The sequence below is a fragment of the Agelaius tricolor genome, unplaced genomic scaffold (assembly GCF_023055355.1).
Source record: "Agelaius tricolor isolate 1412-34295 unplaced genomic scaffold, bAgeTri1.0.p SCAF_11, whole genome shotgun sequence".
NCBI lineage: Eukaryota > Metazoa > Chordata > Aves > Passeriformes > Icteridae > Agelaius > Agelaius tricolor.
The window spans coordinates 20,988,583-21,008,465 of NW_027269271.1; the positions used below are offsets into that span (position 1 = coordinate 20,988,583).

The 19,883-nt window shown below is 44.4% G+C and overlaps 1 protein-coding gene across 2 annotated transcripts in view; it reads right to left on the reverse strand.

Annotated features, from left to right (window-relative positions):
- The window catches only part of ERI3 (ERI1 exoribonuclease family member 3), a 129,481-nt gene that overhangs the window by 92,865 nt on the left and 16,733 nt on the right, over nt 1-19,883 (reverse strand). For both annotated transcript variants that reach the window (XM_071436573.1, XM_071436574.1), the window contains exons 3-5: nt 12,775-12,891; nt 6,701-6,760; nt 4,436-4,527 (exon numbers count right to left, since the gene is read on the reverse strand). In XM_071436573.1, coding sequence (XP_071292674.1) covers nt 4,436-4,527; nt 6,701-6,760; nt 12,775-12,891 — 269 coding nt within the window. The remainder of the gene's footprint in view (nt 1-4,435; nt 4,528-6,700; nt 6,761-12,774; nt 12,892-19,883) is intronic.

The following is a 19,883-nucleotide window of genomic DNA, read 5'->3' on the forward strand; positions in this document are numbered from 1 at the left end:
TCTTCATGTCAGAGTTATATAGACCAAAGCCCACATGTTCTTTTGGCTATGCTCAGTGCATTTACAGAACAACCCAAAACTGGAAGGAGAAGGATTAACTGATGCTTCTGACATTATGGTGCAGGTCTGAGACTTGGGACATAAGACTTCAGCTCTGCCTCTGCCTGCCTGCACAGCCACAGGCATCTCACTTAACCTCACCGTACTTCAACTTCGTATATCTATGAACACATGGTAAAAATGCCTCTTTTGTTGCCAAGATTAATTCACATTGTGTTTAAGAGCCCACAAACTGGTTCCACACACAGGGGAAAGCAATTTGACATTTCAGCAGATAAACTACACTAAAGAGCTTATATTACAAGGGCTCAACTGTGGCAGATACTAAGTACCCTCTTTTCCATTAAACCCGTCTCCTGCAGTCAGCAGCTCCCTCAGCCCTTCAAAGGCACATTACCCTCACCACCCAATGCCACATCAATGCTATTTGCTTAATGACTAGTGTCAGTTCCAACCTAGGTGCAGAATGAGGTCCAAGTACTAAAGCAGACGACATCAGGCACCTGAATCCATCCCTGGAGCTGTTAAACTTGGACTATAGCTCCTTGCAACAGGCTAAAGGAATCCTCCCACTGAGCATGCAGAGGCCTGAGGACCATGTGTCTAACGAGGCTGTATCCCCACTCATATTTTAGCTTGGCAGGTCTGGTGCTCCTTTCATCTTTTGCTTCAGGTAGCTCTCTTTAATTAATAACATTTCTGAGTCGACACAGGGAACTTTCCACCCAGAATGAATGGCCCTCTCTCATTAGAACCATGACTTGTCATGATGTATTCAAGAGCAGAAGTGTGATTCATTCCCTTGTCTGGGAATGAGGGGTGTTGCTGGGGGATGGGGGGGAGCAGAGTCTCTGTAATGAGTGACTGATATTTGCTGAAGTTGATATGCGACTCTGTCGGCTTGAACTGCCTTGTCAGGACAAGCCTTCAAGAAAGGTGATGTTCCTACTCAAGAGGTTTTCCTCATTAAAGAAATTGCATCTTAACAAGAGGGAAGGGGAGGGCTGGCAGGAGAGCTGCTGTCTCCCCAACACCAGCCTGATTCACACACACACCAAGAACTGAAAGCAGGTTGATCCAAGCACAGCCAGTAGAGGATCAGCGCTTCATTTAGGAGCCCTCTCACACAATGGACTCTCTCCAGAAGCAACCAAATCCCTCCAACAGGTGCACTTCTGATGACCACACCCATGACAAAGCCTTTGGTAGCAAGGTCAAGGACCTTTGATCATGCTAAACCTGCATAAGCCCTTCTCAGATGCTTCGTGTTCTGGGCACCCAGCTCCTTGTGACTAGTGCTCCCTGTTGTCTGAGGGAAGACAGACACACAGCTCTGTGGTCTTCCAAGGAGGCTCCAAGTGTTCAAGAGCAATCAAGTCTGTAGCCACACAGTGCCTCATTTCCTGAAGATCCCTGAGCCAAGCAGAGGTTTTACTGATCCTTTAGCAGCTGAGTTTACATCTTGAATCCTGCAGACTCAGCAGCGCCAGACACCATCAGCAGAGAGCAGTACCCTGACAATCACCATTTCTCTGGTGCTTTTGTTTGAGCTACACACATTGCAACTTCTGGCTTAGGCAGGGCTATTTCCCTACCTTATCTCTATATCCAACACTGACAGGCTTGAAGATTCCTCCTCCTTGTTACAGCCACTTCCCCACATCCAGCTTGCTCATCCCACTGTGCCTCCCTGGCACCTACCAGTGGCACCTACTAGAAGCCCTCATAGTAGACAGACCAGTTCAGAAGACACCACATCTCAGCTCTAGAACAGCACATGCAGACAGAAGGCAAACTAAATGCCCAGGTTACTGCTGGAGAAGCCAGGAACAAAGCTGCATGGTTTACCAGCCAAGCTAAGGACAACGGAGGACAGGAACTCCAAACCACTCAAGATCTGGGTAAGAGGACTGCAGCTATGCAAGCAGCTGTCACTACTAAGGAAGCTGAGAAAAGAAAGAGCAGAGTTAGGAGTAAACTTGTTACAAGTGATGGCTCCTTAAGCCAGGAAGTGTTGCACTCACCTCAGTGTCCTCAATTCCTCTGGAACCCAGCCAGGTTTCTACCATGCAATGTTCCAACAACACTCCTCCAAAAGTGGACAAACAGCACCACCTCCCTTCCTGCTGCCTTTTGTGACCAGCGTGTGGTCTCAACGTGGTATCAAAGGGCATCAGCTATACCACAGGTCTTGTAGGGAAGCATGGAGGGTTCCCTGGAATACCTCATGGATGTTCCACATCTCTGAGGCTCTGCCTCCCTGTCTGAGCAGCCTTGTTTCAGCTCTCCGCTTTCTCTCTTTAAAAAGAGATGCTCAGTTCTGCTTTGCTAAACCCTATTTGGCAATGTGTCTAAACACACGCAAACTTAATTAGTTCAGGAGGGAGACTCGGCATTTGTGGTGACGGATAAAAGTAATGGGAAATGAGACAAGTCAGAGCTGGCAGGGAGTCTTCACTCCAGCCTCATCCACTGGCATGGTGCTAATCAGATGTGACGCCACACACTGCAGCACCCAATCGGCGATGGAGCAGCGTGATGTGCTACTCGCCAGGCGGCTGCAGCCAGACTCCTGCTATCCATGTGCTTAGAAACACAGAATGCATTTTCTGCTTTGCCCTGAGGACGCTTCAGGATTGAATTCTGAAGTTAATGGTTTAAAAAAAAAATTTAAAAGGAAGAGGGAGAAATGAACCACTCTCAACAACCTCATGGCCAGGAGTGGAGTCTTCTTTTCCAGCTGAGTAGTGAGGGACAATCCATGCGAGAGACCACTGCAAACGGTGAATAGTGTATCTCCACTCCAGAACAGCATGTCCCTCTGAGCCAGCTCACCTCACAGCCCCTATGGCCTACCACTAATGGGGCTCATCTTTACCTCTATTTGCCTGCTGTAGAGTTCTGAAGAAAAAAAAAAAAAAAAAGCCACCCAACACATCCAGGTTGCTCTTTCCATATGAACACCAAGTTAGGATGTCATTACCTGGGAATCTTGTCAGCCCACTGTGAAAGCAATGGAAAGATGGGCTTGGAGCAAAGATAACTGTTTCTCACAAACATCAACAAAGTGGTAAATTGGACTCACAACAGCAATACAGGAGTAAAGAACAGAGAAAATAGAATACACGAGAAACAGAAGTTTAGCGCAGCAACTGTGCTGGTCTCTAACAGACACTTAAACATGATATATAATGAAAAATAACTCACTCCTAATTTAAGCAACTAACACAGGAACTTGCTATATTTATGAGCTCTGGATACAGCCTGAGCAAAGACCGAGATTCTGACTCAAAAATTCAAATACCACCCCTCTGTCTCTGTCTGGAGGCAATTTCTCAGTACCACTAGTGCTTGTGCTGAGCTTTGGACCCCATATTTCATGTTTCACTAATTACACAAAGAAAAGGCAAGGAGCTGCCACTCTGCAAAGACTACTTGTCAGGGAAGAACTGGTGCTGATTGCTCCTAGACTATGTGCAGTTTATTTAGGCTTCCAGCTTGGGGAAACCAATGTCACAGTGAAAACCAAGTAACACTACTAACGAGTTGTGGCTGTCAGTTTAGGATGGGATGTGTCAAGCCCATGCTTTACTGGTGTGATAACAACAGGAATCTTTATCCAGCACCACAGGGAAATGAAAAGCTGAAGCAAGATTATACTAATCCAAAGGAATTCAGCTCTATAGGACACTGATCTGCAAACACTTTGGAGATTGAACTAATTTAATTTTTGGACATTTAGCTCCATTCTTACAATAACATTTTTAGGTTGTGGCCTATCTATTTTTCTAACAAAACATGCACATACACCAACATTTGCAGATCCCAGTGCAGGCCCCCACCTGGTACTTGCCCGATATTCACCCAGCTGATGAAGATGACCTTAACGATAAGAACACCACTGGAGCATGCCAGACCTGGCTTCTATTCTTCTGATCGTGTTCTGTTCCAAAGACTACTCTGTGATTCACATTGAATTACTGTGCCAAGATGACAGAAAAACCCTTAAATGCAGGAAGTCAGGTAAGGATCATCACTTGATCATTCACGTATGCACTTAGAAATATCCATTCCTTTGGAAAGTATATTGGGTAAAAGGCAAAACATCACAAAGCTCCAGTTTAAACTTTTCTTGGGGTTATGAAAGGCTTCACTCACTATAGGGAATATCCTAGGCAGTGATCTTGCACCATGCCCAGCACCCTCCTCTCTTCTGAAACAACTTTCCTCTCCCAATTATGCATGGCAAACAACAATTTCCCTAAGAAACAATGAGTAGGGACAGTTGGAGGCTTGCAAGGACAAAGACATATGCACTACAAGCAAGCATGGAGCAATAAAACCCAGGAAAATCTCCCTCCCCTCCCATACTCACATCACTTTCAAATCCCAGTCTCCACAGGTCACAAAAATCGACTTGACGCTGGGATCTAAGAGGCCTTCCTTTGCCATCCACTCGTCAACCCTCTGAAAGGAAGGCAAGAAAAGAGGATGAGTTTTGCAGAGACAGGCCGAGCCACAAGAGTTAAACTCAGATAAGCTGCTTGCAATCAAGAGAGAAGAAAATTGTGATCTTATCCAACCTCTCCCTCTCTCTCTTCTCTCTTTGCTTGCCATCTCAACAACAGCACGTTTGGACCTTTGAAGATTTCTGATAGGAGACATCAGGCAACCAGAGGAGAGATGATCTTATCAGACACTGCAGCAGTTCTGCTTGTGGAGGGATGAAAGTTGTGCAGCGTTAACGGGACGATACAACTGTGCTGTTACCTGGCATTTCTCCTCTCCCTGTACCAAAGAGGCTCATAGGAAACATAACTTTTGTCCCCTCCAGTGAGGAGAAAAGACAGGTATATTGAGATGGCATCCCTCCCCTACAGCATTTCTCACATACACTAATTCATATAGCACCAGAGGGATATGGGAAGGGGAAAAAAATGGAAGGGCTGGGCACACACAGGCACTGTGTGGCAGTAACAAGCAAAGCCAGGTGTCGCCTTCCTCTCCAGGCTGGATCCCTCTTTCCTTCTTACACTTCTGAAGAAGTGCTTGTTCAGGGTAGTGTGGATTTAAAGAGGATCCACTATTCCTGATCAGCTTCCCACAGGGAAAGACATTCTGGGTCCTCTTAAAAAATGGGCCATGTTAACCTGGAGAATGCAATCCACCTCAGGGACTAAGGAACTAACCTAGACTAGAAGCCCTGCATAGACACTTAGTCCAGCTACAACTAGCAGATGATGTGCCCAAAATCTTGCAGTGGCAGGCAAAATCAACTGTTATTATGCAACCTCATTAGCAGCATTTCCAATGCTTGAGCAACAGAAATCCCTCCTCTCTTCCCTTGCTTGACACCTTTCACTCCTGAGTAAACCAGCATGCCTCAGAAGCTGCCTGACCTGAATTTCATTTTAATCTAGAAACACGCTGCTGTATGAACACCTTTTCTGTCCAAATAAAAAAAATTTCTACATAAGTGTTTCCACACTCTAAGAAGCTTCCATAGGAACAGAATGAACCATTTTCTGGAATACTCCAGTGGCAATCTACATTCACCCATCCAGGCAAAGAGGGCTCTCCCTCCTGGGGGAAACATGCTCATGGGGGTTTGCATGGATGTGAGACACCCCCTCTGCAGAGCACCAGCTTCAGTCCCATGTCACCAACACAGCCTTTCCTGCCAGGGGTCAATGCTTCTTCCTGTGACTGTACAACATCCCCCGGAGTAAAACTCCCCAGAAAAGCAACATCCAGCTGCTCAGCCACACTCCCTTTGGCTGACAGGATCTCCCAGCCAGCCTCACATGAGCCTGGCTGGAGATCTCCCAGCCAGCCTCACATGAGCCGGGACAGCAGTGGTAACCTTTCTAAACTCCCTGATGTGAGTGCCCATCAAATGCTGTCTCCATGGAGGATTTTAACACCTTTAATTTGATTTCCTCAGATAAACAATTGTTGCAATTATTCTGATTAGGAACAATTAGGTTACACAGCAGTGGAAATCCTGACAGAGATGACGCATCAAACACCAACCTGCAGCCCAAGTAGGCTCTGCTTGAGGAGGTTTCCTTCCCTATCTGACTACCAACAAAAGCTATTGATGGAGAAACACTTCCAAGCTAATTAAGCCTTAAATGCTCTAGGAATTCCACATTAAGCAGAAGGTATTATTAGGGCTGTATCTGCATTCACACATCCTTTAGATTAGATTTCAGAGGTATTTTCTTTCTATACTACATGTACTATTGAGCATTTAAATAGGTAGAAAAAATAATTTAATAAAGTACTGAGAGAGGGAAAAAGAAATGAAAGCAGAATCTCCAGGAGCAGTGGTCTTGAGCAATGTCTTGGTGCTTTAAAACTGGCTCAAGAAAGAATCGCCTCTTCTCCTATCTACTGGCAGGAGTTTGGATATCTTGTCAGCACCCTTGACATGAACAGCTGGAGATGACAGATCAATGGTTCAATAATCTCAGCAGTGTGTCACCAGTGTGACAGCAAATGTTATTCTAATAAAGCTGTAATCATAGTCAAATTACGCGGTTCGATTCTCAGCAAGGGGAGGGTGCAGGGAAAGAGATGAAGAGGGGACTACAAGACCAGAGGTCAGAGTTTGAGAACTAAAGGTTACTCTGCTTACCTCAAGCACTTGCTGGAGGCTTGGCTGTCCATCCACCATGCCTTGAATAATCCCAGTCAGCTGAAACAGAGACAAACAGAAAGCAGTCACCAGAGCAGCACTCAAAAGATCGTTAGAGAGGTCTACTCTCCTGTCCATCTTTCTGCAACCAAAACATGCTCCTGTGACCCACAGGGGTGATGATGAGGAACCAGCCACAGCAGAGTGACCCTGGTAGCTCCCCAGCCACAGGCAAGGGCACAGCTCCATCCCAAACACAGAAATGTAGTGGGGCTCCTACCCACACAACAAAACTGCAAATTCTCAGCATGGCAGGATCCATTTGGGGAGCAGTGTCATGCATCAGCATGATGCCCTTTCTCAACATCCCCCTCAGCAGTTTTGGTGCTGCCTTGATGTACACAGGCACACAGGCAGTGGTAACTACCAAGGTCTCTGGACATTCCTCTGCTGTCACAGTGACACCACAATTTCAGTGTCAGATGAACCAAACAGAGAAGTATTGACAAGTGAGACCTGGAGTGGACCCAGTCATCCTCCCCTGAGGTGGGCAGACAGCATGTCCATGTTCCCACAGTCCATCACAGCATTCCTCAGCAGTTCAAAATTGTATTTAAAATAATGGAATGAAATCTGAAGAAAAGCACTTTCTTCCAGAGCCCTGTCTAGTCTGTTTTCCAGTAGGTTCCTTAGAAGAGGTCCTGCCAACAGATACCCCTACTGACTGCTGCTAGACTGCTCAGCTGTTCAAAGCTAAACACGTGCATTAAAAGATGCAGTCTCAGGGGCCTCTGCCTGTGTCTGCCCAGGAGAGCTTGAGGCACATGGAAAACAGATAAATTTTCTGTCTCCCTTCCAACTGACAAAACTGTCTTTTAACATATTGAATATTGGAGTTCAGTAGCTTGCCATCAATGCACCCAAGTAATTAAAAACATCATTATTAAAACAAGTGCACTATGGGATTTCACTTCATATGGCACTTTCCTGAAGCTACACATCTCACACGTTTTCATAAAATAAAGGTCAAGCACAACCTAGAAGCATCCATGCCTCTGGAAGCCACAGCATCCAGTTGAGAGATACTGATGGCCACACCATCACCCAGGAGTAACTCTTCCACACAGACCAGCTCAACCTACTTGTACAACATAAGTCCTCTCACAAACCAGAGGGCTCTGCTTTATTAAGTATGTGGCAACTGAAGGAAGCTAAATGGTTTCTGTCTCTCAGTTTCTTTGGCTGCTTGGCTTACAGCACTGAACTTGGAGGACAGAAAAAGAAATTATATTAAACTCCAATTAAACTGTAATTACATTTAATGAATACCAAATACCTGACTCACTGAATAAACTGTAAGTGGAAAGATTATTCTCTCATAGTGACTCCCATGAAATGGCAATATATACCTTTTAGGGAAAGTATTTTAATTTTAAGAAAACAGAGTTCCTCTAGGTGTGTTTCTCAAGTTCATCAAGCCATTATGAAGTGGAATTTTAGGAAAGTGGAGGGACATAGACACTCTTTTATATTTCAGAAACTGTTTTAATATTAATCTCTATTTTAATTGTGTTAACAGCTGCTACCTACAGACTTCCATACTCTGAGAAGCAAATAGATCTGAGGAACTAATGCATGGCTCTTTAGAGCAGTTTTTAAAGCTCACTGGCATGGTTTTTGCTTTTCTTGCCATGTTTCTCTCCTTGTATTCTTCTGGCAGAGGTGGACAGCTCACCTATTGCAAAGTGCTGGTTCTGCCTTTCAGACAGCAGCTCTACCCAAATCTCTGGAAGTGACTGAAAGGTGTGTTCAGAAAGGAACAGAGAATAGTTTGTTTTGGAAGGGACCTTTAAAGTTCATCCAGTCCAACGTCCCTCACAGTGAGCAGGGACATCTTCAACTACATCAGGTTGCTCACAGCCCCATCCAACCTGACCTTGAATGTTACCTCTCTGGAACCCTGTGCCACTGTTTCATCACCCTCAATGTAAAAATCTTTTTGCACACTTAGTTGACTAGTTTAAAGTCATTATTCCTCCTCCTGTCACAATGGGGCCAAGCTGAAAAGTCTATCTTACAGGCTCTCATAAGTAATAAAAAGGTCACAATAAGGTCTCTTGGGAGTATTATCTTCTCCAAGCTGAACAACCCCAAAGCTCCCAGCCTTTCCTCACAGGAGAGGTGTTTCATCCCTCTTCTCATCTTCATAGCCCTCCTCTGAACCTGCTCCAAGAGGTCCAAGTCTTTTCTGTGCTAAGGATGACAGGCAACCTTTCACTATCTCAGCCAGTACTGATGCAAATGGTTTCTACCATTCCAGACACCCTCAGGACTGTATCTGTGGAGCACTGCACCCCTGATGCCATGGAAGGACAGGGTATAATGGCCTCATCCAGACATTTCCCATCAGGAGGAGAGAGAGATATGGAGGCAAATGCAGAGGTGCCACCAAGAGTCACTGCTTATTCTTGCCCAAAACTCCTTCTGTCCTTCCCTGCCAGGCTAGCAAAGCACCAGCCTGTCTGTACAAGGACACATTGCCAAGCATACACACACAAGATTCATGCTGCAGAAATCACACACATGAATACAAAGGAATGTATCTGCTCCATAGGTACATTTAAATACAGGTCAGAGTGCTCAAACTGGACCATATTTCTACTCTCTCATCCTTTCTGATACTTTTTGTTATCAGTTATGTCCATCTGCCACATCCAACCTAGTGCATTGGATCTCTGCAGCATTATCTGGTCTTGCAGCTTTGAAAAGTATAAAACATAAAACTGCACAATTGTAAAATTTCACTGGTTATCCCAAGCAGCATGAGGTACTTGGGAACATAAGCAAGCTATAATGCCTTTATCTTTTTGTATTTTTATTGTCTATTCCTTCAGGAAAAAAATCAATAAAAATTAGTAATAAAAAGAGAGCCAAGTATCGTGAAAAGATCTGTACAAGCACCTTGCATGTAGAGGGAACCTCTCCTTATGCTCCTGGCAAGAACTTTCTTGGGCACCAGAAAAATCATCTGCATCTTCCAAATGGCATGATGGGCTTTATACAACTAGTAACACCTAAGCATTCAGCTCTCTCCTCACAATAACCAAGGTTCATGACCTGTTGTTTTACAGAAGCAGGTCTGGAGAAAGGGGACGAGACGAGGTCTCAGAGTGAGCCAGCACTGGAAGACAGCTCCTGGCCATTGATTTGGGGAGTTGGAGAAACATCCTGTAGCCAGGGGAGAGCACAGACACACCAAAAGGTAAGCAAAGAGATGTCTTGAGGGAGACAACAAGCTCTCCACTCTTCCAAGTACCCTTCCCATGCTGTGCTGCTGTCTTCAAGAAGGAAGAGTGATGGAAGAGATAATCCAAACCCAAGGAGTAATGTCAAGCAACCCCAGTAACCCTTCCACACAGTCTACACCAAGCAGTTCTACTGCTTAGCAAAGGCAGAGGGGAGAGAGGAAATCAGCAGCACAGCAGACAGGCTCCCATATAATGTCAACACCAGTGCTTTTGCTAGAGAGTTTATCTGGAAAATCATCGTATTTCTACTCCAAGACAGCTTGCTGATTACCTAAGCACTTGTCTCTGGTGTACCATCTGATAATCAGGCCTGGTCTTTCTTTGTAGACAAAGAGGCAAATAAATCTCAACCTTTGTAAGTAGAGGTGCCTAGACAAAGCCCTTTACTGGCATTTAGCAAAATTAGTATTTTTCAGAAAACATAAACCAGCAGAAAGTCAATAACAAGTGCTGGAGCAGTTCAGGCAGCAGCTCTGCAAGAGCACATCCTGGCTGTGACCCTGGGGTCTCAAGAAAACTTGCACCAGTGGCACAGGGATGATCTCTGCACCTACCTAGTAGCACCCCACTGTTTAGTAAGGTTCACCAGTGGCTCTCAGGGTAGGGTTTCAAATTCAGCCCCATACATGGGCCCCAGGAACAAGCACACCTCCAGCCACGATCCCACTCTTGGGGATCTGCAACAGGCCAGGGGACTGCCAAGCCAGGAAGGATAGGGGCCATGCAGGGCACTAAGTAGCAAGGGGTACCATGTGGGGGTGACCAGGAGCCAGTGACATTAAGGCTAGGATTAAAACCAGCTTCCTAATCCATGCTGTTAATAACAGAGGACTTGCCAAACCTGGTAGTGCAGCCTTTTTGTACCATTGATACACACAGGTGGGGGTTCTGCAGTCATTTTGCCTGCTGGCCTCAGTACTGCCCATTTTCACCCAACTCTGGACATGATGCCAGACTGAGGTTCATGGCAGAGTCTGTAGCAGAATCCTGACCTGGGACACCTGTGCCCATCCTGCAAAGCACAGCCATCACAGACACACAGACACACTCAGCTTCACTTGCTTCAAGGCTCCACACAGGAGACACAAACACCTCGTCCAGACCTCCAAGAGCAAGAGAAAACCAAGAAACCATCATTGCAGTGCAATGGTCTAGGATGGGCTGACTGTTGGTCACAAGGTCATCATCTCTGAATGTCCCTACATTGCAGCAGGCTGGAGGCTCCATTCAGCTCAAAGCTGAACCACAAGCACACGCCAAGCAAGTCATACAGACTCTTGTGCAAGAACAGAGCTGCAGTCTTTAGAAACAGGGGAAAGGATGCAATAGAGAAATTTCCAGAAAAAGGAGTTTTGGTGGGAGTTAATGAGAAAACTTCTCTCCAAAATTTAGGTGACTTGCAAAGCCGACATTTTGGGCTCAGCTCTAGAAGATAACGTCTTTAGCAAAGATCAGGTGCAAGCTGTGAGATTTATCACATTTGTACAAGCATATGTCCAGCAAGTCTCATGGGGATAAGGACAGCCAAAGTAGTTGCCCAGCCTTCTAGCATTAAGGTTGCAAAACCATTTCCATTATAACCCTCTGTTCTCACACATTTATAGGTTTCTGAAAGCTCTTCTCTGGGGAATAATGTTTCTGGGCTTAGTCTTTTTTTTTTAAGTTTAAATAAAATACCTTCACATGGTTTGGAGTTACAGCAGAATAAAAATAAGTATTTGTTTTTACAACGTGAAAATATGGAAGGGGCTGGTTGGTTCTGGAGGGGACACAGAGGAGTCATTTTTCATCAGGCTAGTACAGGTGGGACAAGCCCTCCACAGACTTAAACCTGTAGCCACAGAGGTAGGGGAAAACACACCATGGTGTTGATGACAAGACAGGGACAGAATGAAGAACTTGAATACACTGATTCCCACAGTCAGTATTTTAGTGATTGTGCTGGCCAAAATTGAACCATTGGACTGACAGGAAAAAAAGCTCAAAGCAAAAGGAACTTAAAGTTTCTTTTGATGATTATGGCAAGGAGGAAAAACACACTTGGAAAAACAGATAACTTTTTCAGTTGAGTAGAAAACCAAAACCACCCCAAATCAACAACAAAACCAAACCCCTGCTCCTCAACTCCTTTGAACCATCAGGGATCACATTTAGCACCTTCATTCCATATCTGAGGAAAGGTAGCCATAGCTCAAAAGCAGCTGTCCTCAGCAATGAGAGTAAGCAAGTAAAGAGCAATCATTTCAAGTGGCCCGCAATTACAACACCAAAATGAAAGTCTTAAAAATGCAAACATGAATTATCCTACCACTCTGAAGGACTCCCCAGATCCTAACATGTAGGCCCACAGTGCCTCTGAACCACACATCTGCACAGCACTGTCTTTCCTCAGTCCATGCTCTCTTCGACCTTCTCCACCACAGAGGAGAACAGCAAAATTTCAAGAGCTCATAAAGAGGTTACAGGATTTTGAACATCAGCTAACACAAGTGTGTTTGTTTGGTGATCACCCAATTGAGACATTTTTTAGCTGTAAATACAATTATCTTAGTTAGCAGATCACAGCTAGAGTTATTTATGAATCCAAACTGATGTCTTTACACATTACTGCAATAACAAAAAATTATTCTCTTTCTCATTAACTCAAGGCTGGCATGACACACTGCCTTGCAGCTGCACCGTGAAGAGGCAACCTGAGTCCCTGGTGCAATGGAAACCTGCTTCCCAGAGAGACTCTTGGAGCACCAGGGAACCTTTGCACTTTACCTCTGTACAGAAGGGCGTAAGCTGGGGATGCACCACAGGCTGAACATACATGTGAAAGGTGGATTCGATCTCCATCGTCCTGCCATTCAGCTTCAGGATAGGGAATTCGATGATTTCCTGAATAGGGCAAAAAGAAAAGCAGCTGTTCATTTAAAACAAACAAGAAATTAAGATGGAAATGATCCCATCAAGCAAGGTAGCTTGATAATCCCAAACAAAAATAAACTCAACACAAAGCTCTGCAGAAGTGGGAAGGTGGTGCCACAGTACCGAGCACACCCAACACCACCAGAACAGACGAGGATGGTGCTGATGCTCATTGCAGCAGGGACAGGCTGCAAGGAGGTCTCTGTGCTCAGCACTGCAGCTGCACCCATCATTGCCTAGGCTGAACCTAAGGAAGGTGGTCTCACACCAGTCCCATGTGCTACCCAGAGAATATGAAGCTGTACTCACAATGGGCTCACAGTTGTTTAGCAAGGACATCGCAGGGGCTGTGCCCTCCCCAAGACCAGTCTCAACCTTTCCAGCCCATCATCCTTTTAGAGGACACCATCACACAGACAACAGGGACTACTGCATGAAGCACCTCCTTCTCTGGAGAGGCTGAGGAGGACTGCCCTCCTCCAACAGACTAGGAAGAGGAGCTGAAAGCTCCCCCCAAATCCATCCCTATGGGATACAGCACAGTAGCAAGCCCTGCTTCATTTTCCTCTTTGTAGCCAATTTATGCTGATAGGGAAATAAAAACGTTCCTTCATCAGAAGAATGTTCAATTATTTGAATAATCAGCAATCAAAAATTTACATGAACCTGTTAATAAAAAGTTTAAACAAATCCAGTTGCGATGGATTTCTCAATTATTAAAAAATATACATGAAATTAAAAAAGCCATCCACTGAATAAAAGCGATAAAATCCTTTGTGTTCACCCCCCTCCTTCTCCATTCCCTTTCTTCCTTCTAGTTTAATGTAAGAGGAGAAGTGACAATTTGTTTGGTGTCTTTAAAGAATAATTTGTCTATGTTATTTAATAGAGATCCATGGCACCAAGGTTCTGGAGTGCAAATGAGCCTGCTGAGTGATATCCATGCAACAAGCCTCTCAAATCACTTCTAGAGAAAAACAGAGAGAGGGAGAGAGAATAAAAAAAATATTGCTTTTTAATATTCAAAAACAGTTTGCAAAATTTAATCAAAGCAGAGCAAAAGCTAACATTTTTACCACTTTGACATTTTTATTAGTGCTTTCATAAATTTTTAAAACATGAATGGAATTAGTTTAACAACAAGAAAAAAAAAAACTGCCTGAAAACATCTGGAAGAGACAAATAAGAAATAATAAAAAATGGGAAAAAAACCCCAACTCCTGTGAGTAAAATTAGCATGTGAAAAATGCAGCCGCTGCAGAGGAACTAACACACTTTTTTGGAGCATGGTTGCAACCCTCATGACCTGCAGGCGGAAATTATGGTGAGGTTACACATATGAGCTGATGACATCACCACCCCACCAGGCAGCAGGAGGGCAAGAAGCTGGGTGGGTAAATGGAAACAACAGATAATTTAAATAGCCAGGAGAAACACCCAATTTCCATGGTGGGCAGAGCCCAGAGACAGAGCAGAGCAGCTCCCCAGTGCAGCAGGGACACAGCCCAGACCAGGGCACATGGAGAGCACGTGCTGCTGAGATGGAAAGTTAGAAAAAAATGTAAAAATCAAATAAAGTGTTAACAGTGTGGAAGTGCCCAGGTGTAGACATTGAGCAGGGAAGCTGCACAGGAGGCATGGCTTAAGCATTTCCTCACGGTCTGCTGTGCCACTCCCTGTGCACGCTGTGCTGGATGAGCCAGAGTGGATGGATGGGCACATCCTTCCTTACTGCCATACCACCCCACTGGGAGTCACCAAGTTTTCCCAGGAAAGAGAGCAAACTTGGCCCAGGGGCTCCAAGGGAAGGAGAAGACACATGCCAAACACTTGAGTATTAGCCAGTTTGCCTGTTGTGGTGCAGCCAAACTCACCAGCTTCAGCCACCCAAGAGGACCCATGGAAACCCAAGAGAGTAAGAAATGCTGGATACAGCTGATCCTCCCCTCAAAAGGGCCACCACAGACAGGCTCTGAAAGCAGCAAACTTCTGTTCAGAAGGAAAACAGACTGCAAAGTTTGAAGTCAAAAGACAGGCTGTCATAATAGAGCCAGACTTAACCTCAGAATAATACCATTCCATCTTTCAAATGGGTCTGGGGCATCTCACTGCCCCTTAGGCCTGCATCCCACCCAGATGGTGATCATGGAAGCAGGAAAGCTCACGGCAAGGCAGGGCAAACATTTCCCTTTCCAGAGAGGGACACACACCGGCTGGATTTCATAGCAGGGCTGTGTGGCAATGCTGGAATGTACCCTAAGGGACCACAAACATCCTCAGGGGCCATCAAGTGGCTGGATGCAAAGCGAGACTGAAAGACAGCCTGCTGCTGATCTGATACACAAAGGTGTCCTCGCCTCCCAGAACCAAAGGCAAAAAGCGCTTCCAGAAGGGTCGGATTAAGACAGACGGAGGAAATAAAAAGCCATACTTAAAAAATGTGGAAAATTTAACAATATCCAGAATTACTGTAGGTCTGTGGGAAGTGCATGGCCAGGAGCAGGGGTGGAACCCCAGAGGCAGCTAGAACATCTTAGGAGAAAGTGCAGCCACTCTCTTGGGGTTACTGGGTCAGTTTTTGAAACAAGTGGTAAGGAACCTTTCCCAAAAGGCTGTTTATCTACACGCTTCCTATAGCGGAGATTTTTCCAGTCTCTGGCAGTGTTTGCTCCACTGGTATCTAAGGCAACAGATACCAGCCCCATGAAATCAGCCCCACTCCTCACTAACGACGTTAGCCAGTCCTGCAATGAAATTTAACCTGTGACACTGCTGTACTTTTCATTTAAACTTTCATTTGGAGAGAAGCAGTGTTTGGAGACCCTGCAGTTTGTCCTGCTAATAAAGACAAGTGTTGGGACCTTTAAAGGTGCCATTCATCTTTTGCCTTTATTAAATTCAATTTTCTTAAGCCCATGATACATCATGAAATTAAGAGTTGACATTCCTGCAGAAACAAAAATATCTATCAAACATAAACAGAAAGGGGGGAGAAAAGAGGCCTCTATTACCAAGAATTTATGACTTAAAGTAGATCTGTTTCCACTTTTTTTCTCTCTCTCTTTTTTTTTTTAACAAGCATATGGTTTGTTTTAGATATCTGAAATGTTATTACAGATCTAGAATTTCATTAGTAATTATTATGAAACGGTGAGCACTTAGACACTCATACACACAACCCCCCAAGAGACTGTGATGCAGGAAGGCAGCCGGGTGCTCTCTCATGTTTCACAGCAGCCCAGTGAGCTCAACATGCTCAGCTCCATCTCCACCATTCAAGGACCTTCACTGCTTCTTCCAGGCAGGAAAGGTGGAGGAAAGCAGCATGAGGGAGTTAAGGGCAGAGATTCACTGACACTTCCTTTCTTCTATCAGAGCCTGATCATCCCTAAGTGTTACCTTGAGATCCTCACATATAACCACTCCAACACTGAGTAAATGTTCCAACTTTGGCAGTGATTTGTGCCAGCAGCATTTGGGGCTTCTAAGCTTTCCCTCTGCCTCCACCGCAAGCTTTTCCTTATAGCACAACCAGGAGTTATGGATGTGCTAAAATAATGCTGAGGGTGTCCAGAGGCTGCAAATAGCCGCAAGCTACCAGAAGAACAAATGTACTCATTTGAATTTTGCGAGCACTGCAATTAGGTATTTTATTTAGCACTGCAAAGTAACTTGAAAGGAAATCCAGGATTCAAACCACCACCAATAAATAAGCGGCTTTTTATTTTCCTTTCATTGTCAGAGAAGTTGAACATGTTTTCTGTTGAGAAATTCTGCACAAGGCTCCCAATTACAGGCATTTGCATTTATATTGTTGGAACACAGAGCTTCTAAAATCAATATTAACACGCTTAAAGAAAAAAACATCAGCACCCTGTCCCTCCCCTCAGCTGTGCCCCCAAAGACAGTAACAATAGGAACCTACAGAGCCAGAGGCTTATACAGATCCATTACCAGGTCCACTCTCTTTATAACACTCCTACATTTACTATTTCAAGGTACTCCAAGCAAATCTATGTGACAGTTTCCTCAGAACTTTTGTCCTTCTGAAAAACCAAGGGTTTAAAAAAAAGTTCCAGGTAGAAGTCTCCTGTTCAACCTGGCTGTCCCTAGCCAGTGGGGTGAGCAGCAGCAGGGTAACTGTGCACTGGCTAGGGACTTTCTTCTAAGAGGGATTTGAAAAATTCTTAATGGCATGTGAAAGCACTGCTATAAACCCAGCCCCTCCTTACCCAGTTGTCCTATATGAAACTCCCTTCCCTTTAACACCAGAGCAGGGATGCATCAATTCAGCTGTCTTGATCTTCTTGCTAATAAAAGAAATGAACAAGCACAAGACTATACTTGCTAAACAATTTCCAGTCAGAGAAGAAAGCACCTGAAATTACCCTAATTCCCATAGAGCAATCTTTTTGCTTATCCTTTTTCCTTATCATTATAGAGAAAGAACAAAGTGCCCAGCAAGAGCTTCCCAGCTCTCAAAACCTTTTAATCCAGACGCCTATGTACAAAGTGGACAGGGCATGCTTCAGGACACAGAGTTATATATTTGAGGAAGACTGTATGGCCTATTCAGTTCAAAAACTACCAGAGAATAATTTATCCCTCACTCTAACCCCCATGTGAAGAAGTTTAATAAACACAAGAATAAAAGATGCCCATAAAAATCAGAGCTGACTGTTCAAAATGCAATAAAAACAAGCAGAGGCTGTTGAGAGAAACAGATTTTGTCTGATAAGGAAAAGCATAAAACTTCTTACCAAAATAACCGTTTACACCTTCAAAAAAGGTAAGGGCAGAAGAGGCAAGGGAGTGTCTGTGAAGGGACAGAGCTTAGCACCAGCTCATTTTGTTCAGGGATGGTTTCCCCCCCTCTTTAAAGAAAAAAAAAGTCATTTTATGCACAAGGAGCTTATTTCTTAAACAAACACTCGTGTTTTTGATTTACACCACGGGCTGCTCCTAAATAATTTATGGCGGGTTAAATTTATTGCACAGCCCTGGCCGGCTGCAAATTCGAATTGCCAAATAATTAGATTTTAGGGCAATGCTTATAAATTATCCGCCGATTTGTCCGGACTTGTTTGTCAGTTGCTTTGTGCTTCGGGTCATCTTTGGCATTTCGCTGTTTGTGTTTTAATTGCTGATTTACACTTTGACAGATGAGAGTTGATGCCTCCAAGATCGGGGAGAGGCTGTGGGGGCGTTGAAGAGCAGAGAGAATCAGAGCTTTTAAAGCCTTGTGATTTTCTTTTTTTTTCCAAGGCAATTAAAATCGAAAAGGGACATAGTAAGGACAGCACTAGCCTAACAGATCTGCCTCCCCAGTTTCCATCCTCTGCCTTAATTATTATTTTAACTAAAGCCATTTCCAAGTGAGCAGCCTTGCACTGGCCCTCAGGGGCAGTAACCAAGATGACCTCATAGGTCTTTTCCCCACTTCTAAATTTTTATTAAACTAACCAAAACAAGTACCATAAAGCCAACACCTCTCCAGTGTGGAACAGCAGGACTTCTGCTGAATCAGGGCTATGCTGGCTTTCCAAAGGATGTCTGCCTGCACACACACTGTGGAGCCTCTCAGCGCCTCCGTCCTGGCTAAGTTACCCTGTGTACTGATTAAACCTCTCAAAAGGTCTTTGGGGAAACAGCTGACCTCCAAATCTCTTTTTTCCATCACTACCTAGCTTAAAATACACATAATCATACATCTAACAAATTGATAAATTTAAAAGTACTACTACATCCTAGAAAAGCATGAAGGGAAATACACATCAAAAACAAAACACAAGAGAACTGGAAGGCATATGGGAAGATCATGAAACACTGGGATAGGATGACGTGAAGAATAATTCTGCTGCCTGACCATTGATTATCCAATGTTTCTTCTTCCCCCTGCTTTCAGGTGAATCACACTGCCTACCCCCAACACTCAGGTACTGAAGCCCAATGTCAAAGGCTGGATTTCCTCAAAGATAAATTTCGAGTTGCATTTTGGGTTCTGCACTGACATCAAACGTGGCTCTTGTTTCCCAGTGCTGCCTTACAACTCTGAGGGTGAGGGACCATTTCTCTTTCTTTAATAGAAGCTGAAATCCCCATCTAATCACATGCCTCCAGGAGATTCAGCTTTAAAAGAGACATCTAGTCCATGCACCTGCCTGAGGGCAGCATCATCACCCCCTAAATAATTTCTGACTTTGTCTAGGCTGTTTTTACCGACTCCAATAAGAGAGACTCACATACTCCCCAGGCAGTCACTCTATCCTCCTGTTTCATTAGTCTTATCATAGGAAAGTTTTTCCTAATGTCTAATCTGAATTTCCCTTGCTGTTGTTTAAATTCCCAACTGCTCTTCATACCCACAGCAGACACAGGCCAGAACATTGCCTTTCTCATTTTTGCAACAACGACCTCATCTTATATACCTCTCATCACTGCATTAAACATAACCCCAATGCCATCCAGCCTGCACTCACAGCTGCCTTTTCCTGTGATCACCCCTGCTCACACTCACTGATTGTCTTATTCACTCTCTTGAAATAGAATCTTTTTTTTTCTTCTAAAGAGTATGGAATACAAAGTGAAGTACTTCATCAGCTCAAGTCCCTTCTTACTGGGCCAACAAAAGGAAGATCCACGTCTCACAAACGACTCTTTTCTCCTAAACTTACCACTGTGGTCCTTGGGAGTTTTTCATGGCTGCCATTGCACCTGAAATCTTGACAGCAGGCTCACAACCCTTGTCCTGCCATTCTTAACAAAACTTTCAGTAATCATTTTCTCCCAGGCTGGTTCCTACCTCTCACCACCAGCATCATCTTTCCCTGCCAAAACTCACTAAGCTATTTTGATCTTTCCAGCAGGACCCAGACATCAAGAGTAAGGCAGAATCTCCTTCTTTTCACACATGGGATGAGAAATATAAACCATCAGACATCAGCACTTCAATGTGTTTCTTC